The sequence below is a fragment of the Monopterus albus genome, unplaced genomic scaffold (assembly GCF_001952655.1).
Source record: "Monopterus albus unplaced genomic scaffold, M_albus_1.0 scaffold92.1, whole genome shotgun sequence".
Taxonomy (NCBI): domain Eukaryota; kingdom Metazoa; phylum Chordata; class Actinopteri; order Synbranchiformes; family Synbranchidae; genus Monopterus; species Monopterus albus.
In genome coordinates, this window is record NW_018127972.1 from 510544 (window position 1) to 521843 (window position 11300).

The 11300-nt window shown below is 42.4% G+C and overlaps 1 protein-coding gene and 1 long non-coding RNA gene across 2 annotated transcripts; both read left to right on the plus strand.

Moving 5' to 3' along the window:
* The first annotated feature begins 495 nt into the window (after positions 1–495).
* LOC109964689 (uncharacterized) lies at positions 496–3309 on the plus strand. Its single transcript, XR_002275542.1, has 2 exons — positions 496–746; positions 3244–3309. It is a non-coding gene; the product is annotated as an uncharacterized LOC109964689 (long non-coding RNA).
* A 24-nt stretch (positions 3310–3333) lies between these two features.
* Positions 3334–10122, plus strand: LOC109964710 (chromobox protein homolog 1-like; the record flags this gene model as incomplete). The annotated part of the gene is made up of 4 exons (XM_020608217.1): positions 3334–3479; positions 3822–3993; positions 4142–4236; positions 8084–10122. Coding segments are annotated over 4 exons (564 nt in total), but the record flags the coding sequence as incomplete, so codon positions are not given.
* Positions 10123–11300: the final 1178 nt, after the last annotated feature.

The window sequence follows — 11300 nt, forward strand, 5'->3', positions numbered from 1 at the left end:
TATACTCCTGCCTTTCCTCTTCTCTCTCTGTCTACGAATCCTTCTACCTCCTCTCCTTCTTCGACCAACAGTAGTCCAATTTCTGCCAGCAACCCGTAGGTCAACAGCACTGGTGGCGGTCGTTGTTAACCCAGGCCTTGACCGATTTGGTATGGAATTCACACTGATGATTCGCATGTTTAAATTTGGCATGTTTGCTGGATGCCCTTCCTGACGCAACTCTCTCTATTTATCCGGGCTTGGGACCGGTACGGAAGTCACTGGCTTGCAACCCCTGTGGCTAGATTTTATTGTTCTGAAATAATTGCAGACTACTTGGAGTTATGATGGGTGCAAGCCTAATCTAGAAGTACCCAAGATTAAACATTAAATGGCTGGAAATGAGCATGCCATGGGTTCTGTAATATATCCATGCTGGCAATGTAGCCTACAGCCTGCGCGACATCCATAAAAGAAGAACATTGGACTTCACCTCCCACAATGCTTTGTCTACAATTTAATTGTGACGTAACGTCCGGTGGAGCTGTTGGCGGGCAGAACCATAACGGGAGTGGGTTTAGGGTCATTGTGTGATTCAACAGCAAAGCTTTTTTCAGAAGTGGTTATCCAAAGCACGCCACTAAGACCTTGGATAGTTTTGTGTCACCGCGTGCTCGTCTTTGACCTGTGCCCGTCTGCAGCAGACGTCAAATTTCAGTGCTTTCACTGGGGCCTTCCTCACGCCCATCGCAACATTTTCAGAGAAGGTAAGGCTAATGTTAGCTATTTGCTCAGAGAGAACACGCCGGCCATGTTGCCCTGCGATTGCAGGGACGGGTGGCCAGACTCTTCTCGTTGCACAGATTTAAGTGAATTGCAGCATAACGTTCCTGTGGTCACAGCAGGCAAAACTCAATAGTCCAAACTTGGTCATTTGCGGGGCTGATCAGTAAAGCGCGCGAGACTTCAGGGAGCGCAGGCATGCTGCAAAACGGTGAGCACCATGCTAGGCTCAGCGCTGCTCTTACGAATAGTGGACAGGGCCGTTGGCTTTGTTTGTTGTTACGGTCGTGTCGAATTCATGTTCCCTCTTCTGACAGTGTTTCTGTTCCATTAGACTAGTGTAGAATAGCGCGCATCCCTTTGTTTGGGATAACCACATAGGTGTAGTGCTGCCAGAACGCACCGGGACGACGCTCCGCGACCTTTTCTCCGAAAGAGGAGAAGGAATAGGCCTCCTGTCATAATGTGGCTGACATTCACACAGTTGCAGTATAGTGAGCGCTTGAAAATCCAGTCATCAGTAAAGTGTACGTATTTTACAATGGGATGCTGGAAACATGACCCTGGAAACCAGATACAACTAAACCGTGCGTGTAACAAAATTCGACAACCACATAAACATAACCCTTTACTTTTGGATTTGAAATGCGATGTGTCCACATGTGGACTGTTACATTTACCGACTTGTGTGTGCAGTCCGTAGACCACGCTCTTTGTTGGTTCAGACATTGTGGAGGTTCGTCCTCGCCACAAGTTGTTTAAACGCCACAAGGCAGAAACCAACCGAGAGCACGTGACGAACCGAACGGGGATAGCTGTAGTTTTGTATTGTCGGTGTTTACGAGTGAACAAGAAACCTATTGAGATGTTACTGGTTCGACTGTTAAAATAACGGTATGGTGCATAACCAGCCGCTCACTTCAAGACCACATTCGAAATTGGCGCAATTTATGTAAAAAGCGCTTTCATCAGTTAAACAAGGGGCTGTACCCAGCTAAGGATTTTCAGTCGACTGTCTGCTGAATTTCAGTGATGATTTCGACCACATTTGCAACAGCATTTAAGTGCAATGGAGTGACAGGAACGTATTTATAAGAATTTAAATCAATAAAGACAGCTGCATATGATGCGAGGTTTAAATTGTGACCTATTTAATTTGATATGTATGCTCTCAGGCTGCCTTATGGACTTGTGGGAATAATGAGACGGACAACACACTCGTATTTCTGCTCTTATAGTTCATTTTCCTTCTGAGACATGGTTATAGCCTAGTTTACCAACAAGTTTAAGTTTCTTCCATCAGTTAAACACAGCGCATGTTGTTACTGTTTACTTAACTAAGTTGAGTAATCAAATCAGACTCTCATAGCATTAGGCAATGAAAAACCAACCACATCTTAGCAACAGTCTTTGTAAAAGTAGACCACAGTGTTTGAAAACACCTCTAATAAATTACAAATCTCACCTCTATGTGGCTTGTCCTAGTGGGTTTTGTTGTCCTTTTCTCCTTCTTCTGCAGTTTGCTAAATAGATCTTTGCATTTCCCCAGACCACATGGGAAGTCTTGGGCAAATTGCTGCATGGCACACAAAAATAAGGAGAAGAAGATGACAAACTAACAGAGGCTGGGGCTATCTTCTATTGTAATGCACACTGACTGGCAAAAAATAAAATGTAATAAAATAAGAACAAAGGCTCAACTAAAACACCCTCAGCCGACTGACAGGTCTGATTATTAATGTTCTCAACTATTAGGGGGCATCCTTAGTTAATCACACCAACAGCACAATTTGGGTCCTGCTACTGTTCAGAAATGTCAGTCTGCCGATCCTTGTAGAACACAGTGCATTACAAAAGTTGATGCTGATTGAACTTTTGCTTCAGCAAAGTCCATGTCAAGGGTTCATATTAGGCTTAATACCTTGTTGCGTGCCCCTTGAGCGCATTCAGAAGACAGTTTGGAGTTCTTCACTTTGATATAGTTATATAGATAATACTTTCTAAAATTCTGTTGATCTGTGTGTGAGCATTTAGTGGTTGATAAAAGGTTGGTGGTCTCCTTAATTAGTGTTTGAGCATTATCAAGCTTGTCTTCTGTGTTTTGTACTTGACTGACTGTAGCTGTTGGAGATATGTTGTTTGTTTTTGTTGTTTTTTCTTTTTTTTGCTGTTTCCTTGTTATTGGTAGTACACAAAAGGCACAAAGCATATCAATGCACATGTAGCTTTAGCTCTAGGATTGCCTGCTGCTGGTCAGACCACTAGTTGACATTGAGAGCGTACCTTTATTAGTTTTTTCAGTTTTATTGAAAGAGATGGCTCAGACTGAAGTACTCAGTGTTGGTCCCCTTATTGTCATACGTCAACCCTTCCATCGTCTCAATTCAAGCAGAACATTTGAATATTATACCATGCTGAAGCATAGTTTTCTTAACACTATTTGTCATTCTCTCTGCATGTCTCCTATTGGGTCCACCATAGGAGAGCTCAGCAGACGTCAAGCTGGCGACCGTAGCAGGAAAGAAGGCCAAGAAGGCTGAGGAGGACGAGCAGCCTGCGGCAGCGGGACCGGTAGCGGGAGCAGCAGCAGCACCAGCAAGAGGACCCGGCACCGCTGAGGAGGAGGAAGAAGAGGAGTATGTAGTGGAGAAGGTTTTAGACCGCCGAGTGGTGAAGGGAAAAGTGGAGTTTCTCCTGAAATGGAAGGGATTCTCAGAGTGAGTATAAGTCTGTCTGCTGAAGTAACATTCTTTTTGAACAGTCGGGGTATCATCCCAAATCTGGGTATCATCCCAAATCTGGGTAGTTTTAACTGCCCAGAAACATGTTTTCTAGTGTATTTTGGGGGCCGGGGGTGCAAAAGAAGTATCTAATATATATAAAAGAAAGTTTGATGTTGTTAAAACTCAAAAGTTTAGAATTTTGATGTTAGGTTACAGCTAATAAAAATAGTCTTTTAAACACTGAAAAAAGTAAGTTACAAGAATAAGAAAGACTGGCTTAGGTTTAAACAGAACATCTGCTATTCACGTATGCTTGTCTGCACTCAACTTATCCAGCGAGGATAACACATGGGAACCACAGGAGAACCTGGACTGCCCAGATCTCATCGCAGAGTACATGCAGAAACACAAAGACAAGGAAGAGAAAAAGAAGGAGGGCAAGAGAAAAACTGCCAGTGAGGCCTCGGGAGATTCAGAAGAGCGTGGGAGCAAGAGGAAAAAGGAGGAGGTGAGCAAATGAGAGGGTGCTTCAGACTGAAGAATACCTGCAGCCAGCCAGAGCCCAAAGTGTTGGTTTTTAAGTGGTCATATACATGGGTGAGTCAGTGTTCATTACAGGTCACGTATGCTCTTGCTTATATATTTCCTGTCTCTAGGGTGAAAAGGCCAGAGGTTTTGGCAGAGGTCTGCAGCCAGAGAGGATTATTGGAGCGACGGACTCGAGTGGAGAACTGATGTTCCTCATGAAGTGGTGGGTCTGCATTATCATGTTATTCAGGTCCAGGGAGATAGAATTACTGTTGATTTGGATGATTTTGGAGTTCAACAGTGTGTTCAACACATACAAAATAGACATATGCTAATGGAATATAATTTGGACCTTTTAGGGTATAGGTATACTAGTGAAGATGTCTCGCTCTTAGCTTATTTTTACCCTAGCCATAATCTGGAGAATCTCAAGTGCAAAGCTGTGTGTGCAGCACATCCCCCATCTATACTGGGCTCACCAAACTTACCAAGGGAAACATCAGGCAGGAAATACTGAAGCTGTTCATGTGGTAATGAGAACAAATCAAATGCAGGTTAAAGTCATCTAAGCTCACTGAAAACTCCAAAAAGTCATAGTACAGAATCTGTTTATATATATTTTTTCAAGCTTGTTTTCTCAGAGTAGAATTTTCTTTTTTCTCCAAGCTTTTTCTCACTATAGAATACAAGGTTTCATTAATGCATTTCTACTTTTTGGGGGCCTTAAAACCAGATGGAGTTTGGTTAAATTATTTAATAACATTTCATTTATATAGCACTTTCAAGGAACGCAGATGCTTTTGTAAAAAACAAAACACTAATTAGGTTTAAAAGGACACTTGAAGGCGATAACATGCAGAAAAGACCACAGGTGTATGGGAAAGGCAGGTGGCAGCGGATGTTACAGAGCCCATGGCATGCTTTTCCTTGTTTTCTGACTTGTATACAATGTTACAGTGGGGGTCCCTGATAGACTAGTGGCTAGAATTCAGCGCTCTCACCGCTCCAGCCCAGGTTTGAGTCAGGGTTGCGTCAGGAAGGGCATCTGGCATAAAACACGTGCCAAACTTCACCGTGCGCATTCTCAGTGTGATGATTCACTGGCGTGAGGGAGACAGAGAGAGGAGCTATCTTGTTGGGTTGCTAAAATCTTTTCTTTCTTTTTTTTTTGTGCTACTTTAACAAGCAAGGTATCCAATGACACTTGCTTTTGCCTCCTTTTAAGGATTTGGCGTAAATGTGGCATTCAGTTATCGTTTGCACTGCTACAGCCTTATTCAGGTGGTGCTTTTCCACAAAATTTTGCACCATTTCCCACATTTTCCACATCTCCCTTATAAAATCTTGCAATGTCAGCCACTCACATACCTTGTTCATGCTTCTCGATGATTTCCTTTTTAACTTCCACTGTAATCACCTCCTTTTTCTTACCACCTTTCTTTTCAACCTTTATCTTTTCTTCATCTGGACCATTGTTGCAGTACAGATGTTGACTATACGAGTGAGGCTTGAGAACCATCAGCTCAGTTGTGTTTTGACGCTCGGCAGTCAAAGTGTACGTACTACTCATATTGCAAGACCTCGCTCGTTTATCAAGTTAAAATTTATATTTAAAAAAAACTTTGCTCGTCTTACAAAGCACTCGCAGACCAGGTTACTCGCAAACCAAGGTTTTACTGTTTTTTGGAGTTATGATGGGTGCAAAGCTAATCTAGAGCTACTCAAGATTACACATTAAATGGCTGGAAATGAGCATGCCATGGGTTCTTTAAATTGAATTCTCTGAGGGATAGGAAGCCATTGCTCTTTTTAAAGACTGGTGTGTTGTGGGAACATGAATGGGTGAGTATGTGGACTGCAGCGTTCTGGACATAATGCAGTTTATTGAGTTTTGCAAATAGACTATAGAACATGCTGTTGCAGTAGTCTGGAAGTGACAAAAACATGGATCAGAGTTGTCAGCAGTGAAAACTGTGTTTGTGTGATTCTTTCATATGGTAGTAAATAGAGGACGAAAAGTAAGGGGCCAAGAACCAGACCTGGGTTGACCCCTTGATGAAGAGTGGCAGTAGAGGTAGCGCAGTTGTTGATGCTAATGATTATGATGACATTATCGGAGAGGAGTAGTAACTAGTGGTGCAACGGATCAAAAAAACTCATGGTTCGGATCGGATCATAGTTTTGAGTCACGGATCGGATCAATTTTCGGATCAGTAAAAAAAAAAAAAAAGACAAGACAAAGTTAACTCTCCATTTATTTAAGTATTTTTTGCTGCCCATTAAAAACATTCAACTAAAGACTCATTCCACTCAATTATATAAAAACAAATTAAGGTGCATAGGGCATGATTATTATTTTCTTATTGTGGACAAAATCAAAAACAACTTAAAATACAATTTAAGGTTTTGCTTCTTACTTTGAACATGGAGAGTGAAATAAAAACTATGGTTTATGTCCACATCATCAAAAAAGAATAAAGAAAACAAAGCCGAGCTGAGTTTATAATTTCAATTTTTTTTTTCAGACAAGGTGACAATGTCTCTGACATTTTTCTTTAGGGTTTTGTCTGTTAGTGCAGAGTATATAGCTGCCTGCTGCTCAAGATAACGCTCCAACATATCATAAGTGGAATTCCACCTTGTTGTGACATCATGTATGAGCTTATGAGTGGGCAGCGGTAGCATTTCTTGCTTGGTCTTAAGCACATGAGCAGCTGTTGTGCTTCGGTGGAAGTAGGAAACCACCTTCCTTATCCTCCCAAGTAGGTGGTCCATTTTACTTACAGTGATTCCCTTTTGGGATGCTAAATTAATTGCATGTGCAAAGCACCCTATCTGTGGGCCCAGCCCTGCCTCATTCACTGCATTTATTTGGTTTTTGGCATTATCTGTTGTGACTGGGATATTAGTAATGGGCCTATCTATCCTCCACTCTGCCACTGCTTCCGTCAGTACGTGCGCCAGATTTGTGCCTGTGTGACTGTCATAGATGGGTCAAGTCTGCAGTACAGGGCTTCGTATCTCCCATTCCGCTGTGATGTAATGAGCTGTCACGGTCACGTAGCTCTCTGTTGCCCTGGAGGTCCACCCATATGTAGTTAGGGCAACAGAAGATGCCTGGGACAGTTCAGCCATGACTGCAGACTTTTCCTGCTCATACATATTTGGGACGATCTTTTCACTGACGTGGGTGCACGACGGGATATCATAGCGTGGCACAAGCACATTTATCATATGTTTAAACTCCTTGTTTTGCACAACAGAATATGGCCTCATGTCTGCAGCTATAAAACCCCTAATAGCTTTAGCCCGGTCGGATTGGGCAGCAAAGGGCTTCTTAAATGCCGCTGTAATGAGTGGCTGTTGCACAGCCTTCGTCTTGGCTCCTGTCACACCAGGGTGATGTCGTTTCAAATGAGCAGTCCTGCCCGACATGTTGCCAGTCTCATATGATTTCCTCGTGCCACACAGTTGACAAACTGTGATAGTTTTATCCACCACCCTTTTCCCGTCAATATATTTAACGGGAAAGCCAAAATGCGCCCACCTGTGAGATTTTAGTGAGGCAGGAGGTTTCTCAATCTCCTCTGCTCCTCCGCTTGCGGCGCTACCGCTGGCCATGACTGTCGCTTAACCACGCGCACCATACAATGGAACCCTTTTTTTCTCGAATCTTCGGATCACATGCGTACCGAAACGTGGAGAGGGATCGGTTCGGATCTCGGATCAACAGTGATCCGTTGCACCACTAGTAGTAACTGTGATGTTGGTGGTTGATCAGAGGCGGGACAGATGAATGGAGTGACTCATGGTTTTGAATGGGTTGAGGATGGGTTATAACATTTAAGTTTTGGTGAGCGTGTCGGAAATGCAAAAAAACAATCCTCTGTTTATTATTGAGGTCAAAGTTGAAGGTGTTGTACTGGAGGTGGTTCAGGGCTTCTTTCTCCTTTTTTCTATTGCCATTCCTTGTCCTCCTTTTCCCCCTCTCTCTACTCCCCTTTCTGTCAATTGTTTCTCTGCCACATTTCTCCCCCCTTATACTCTTTGTCTTGAATTCACATTAACAGGAAGAACTCAGATGAGGCTGATCTCGTCCCAGCCAAGGAGGCTAATGTCAAATGTCCCCAGGTGGTCATCTCTTTCTATGAGGAGCGACTGACCTGGCATTCGTACCCCACAGAAGAGGAGGAGAAGAAAGAAGAGGAGAAAAAAGACTAGAGGAGTAAAGGAGGAGGCAGAGGTGGAAAGAGAAAAAGGGGTGGTGTAGAGTTGTAGGATAGTAAATCAGATGTTGAATCAGATTAACTGTTCAGATTAGTAAAATCTTACAGCCACTTTGGCAGCAAAGCTTTGGAATTGAGCTGCCAGCGTAGCTGATAGATGTTAGTTTTCCTGTTGTGGAAGGCGACACGCAGCCTTTGCTCAAAAGATGCTCCCACCTGTATCTCAACTGAAACTGTTGAAGAGGTATGTTGACACAGTCTTTCCTTTGCATCTTTCCCTCACCAAGAACATGTCACTGGATAGGAGTGGGTGCTTTTGTTCTCCTAGTATTGCTGAAGATCGAACTGAATACATTGAAATGACCGGTGACAAGTGCCTGGTGCTGGTAATACAGGACGTTGTCAGATTACATCTTTAATACATGCATTCAGTCACCACTCCTCAATTATTAATCCTGCTTTAAACATGCATCAGGTGAGAAGAAGTGGAAAGAGGACAGTGAAGTGTGGTGGCTTGAAAATGACAAACTTTCCTTTCTGTTTAGTCAGGATAAACTGGGGGGGAACTTGTTTTGAAAGGCAAAGGATTACAAGAATGGGCAAACATTTGGTCTCTTTCAATATTTGTTCTTTGTGCCACCTCAGTTCTCGTTCTTGCTGACACAGCACTGTTCTTCATTTAACTCTCAAACACCAAAAGGCAACTGTAGGTTTGACTCAGACAGGGACAAATTGACGATCAGAGGTTACAGTCTACATGAAATGACCACCAGTCTATTGCTAATGTCCTTTACATGCCAGCCAACCAGCCAGTGTTCAGATATCATGCACTTCTGTGCTCAGAGAGTTCAGTCATTCCAGCTAGGGATGGTGCTACAGCTTGAGCTTTTGAGGACAAAGGTGCTTACTTTCATTACTTGGCTGGCCTACAGTATTTGTTTAATAGGAAGCCAAATAGTCATGTGGTAACAGGGCTAGAAGAATATTTCCAATATTCAGAGGTAGGGAACCTTATAAACGTACAGACTTTGTTTAATCCCTGGCGGCTGTAGCTGGTTTGATCCCCAAACTGCATCTTAGGCTGACTGGTTACCTGCCCAAGTGGCTGGCAGAGTGTACAGATTCGGCAGTAAGAACAGCACCTGGCTGGCTGTAACTTCCACTGAATGATGGGCGCACTGACTTCAGATGAAGAGTTTCATATAACATATTCTCATATAGTAGTTAGTGTTGTACTTGTTCAGGCTCAGTATTGGCAGTGGAAAGAACTACTCCCCGAAGAAGTGGAGATGCCTCGTGACATGTAGAATAGAGGGGAGAAGTGTTGAGAACCAGCTGATGATCATTCAGACAGCCCAGCAGAGCTGCAGGATGCATTTCTGAGAATCTGCAGGTATACTTCTATATTTTTTTATTTTAACCTATCAGAGCACCGCTGTCCTGTTTCCGGAGTTCATCATAGGTAGCATTGTTTTTAAATCAAGCAACTCTAAATTGGCCAGTATTAGCTCATTGCTGAAATGTATAACTATCTGCATATATTAACCCATAAAAGAAAATAAATGGAAATAGAAAAATGCCAAAGATGTTTTCACAGTGTCACAATTTTATAGTTTATAGAGACTAGTGACACATTTATTTTTAGCTGTGGTATGTCCTGCTCGCTATCTTGGTCATAACTGTTCAAAAACAAGATTAAATGAACCCTATCAAAAATGTCTGTTACAGGTTGTGTAAGGAAAATATTTATTGGCTAATATGTTATCGGATTCTTTTAAACTCACAGATGTCAGTGTTGACCTCAAAAGTTCTGTATCAGTTGAGCCCTACTCAGAATGACAGGATGCTTTGAATGACTGGCGTTAACTTTTTCATTTGCAAAGTAGAACTGTTGGTTATGACACTGAGCTGTAGTGACGGGCTTTTCTAATGGGTGATCATCAGACATGTTTTACATCTAACTGAATTTGTGTTGATCTTCAGTACGAGGCTGATATGATTACACAATCAACTAGCTTAGCGAAAAGAACAGTGCAGCTATCAGTGTGGGAACTGTGCAGCTATGTGCTGGTAAATAGTTGCCTGTAGTTTGTACAGTAATTTGCTCTGGCAACCAGTGTGGCACAGAGCCAGCCAACAAGCTTGTTTGGGTGGAGAAAAGTGGGCCTGCCACTAGGTGAAAGTTGCCTGATGTGACTGAGGCTCTGTCATTCAGTAGATATGTGCTCCATAAGAAACTGCAGTTTTAGTGATGGAGGATACAATTGAATATGTGTTAAATGGTCTTTATTCCCATGCCCCTGTTTTTAACTTTCAAACACAGTAAACCACATCATTTGTAGGCTGTATTATTTTGGCTGGCATCAGCCGGGCAACACTCAAAACATTGAGAACATTAAGGAGTTCATGGTTCCTCCTGCAGTTCATCCTATGTGTAACATGTTTTGCTGTTTACAAAAGTAGAACATCAGTCTGATTAATATAATCACATATGAAAGGTCTTTCTTTGTTGCCTGTAACAGTTTGTGCCTTGACTGTTGCCCGGCAGAGCAGCTTTCGATGAATACTGTAATTAAACAAGCAGTTTCCCGTGTCTGCAGACCTGGGCTAGCTAGTTCAAATTCGCTCTCTGTATTCTTTGGTTGCCCATTTGCTGCTTATTGTAGTACACCTAAATTCATTTCCATTGAACATTGTTGTTCTGCTTCAGTTTGCACTGGTTCATTACCACAAACAGCAGCTATTTTTTAAATATTTACTTTTCTTACAGAATTTTATTTTGATACACTAACTGCCAGTGACATGGAAGGGAGACACCAACTTAAAGCAGTAAGCTACATAAGTTCAGTTTTTAAAACGAGCAGCCCTGACATACTGGATAAGCATAGATTCTGCTGCTGTTCATACAGAAAGGCAAGACCACGGATATATAAACTTGCCTGAATCATGGGTGAGGAACATTTTAGAGGAAGTTGACTCAACTGTAAATACAGTTTCTAGCATTTGAAGTCAAACTCCTGACTCTAAGATAGCTGTGCTAATTGCCAAGGTCGTTTTCCAT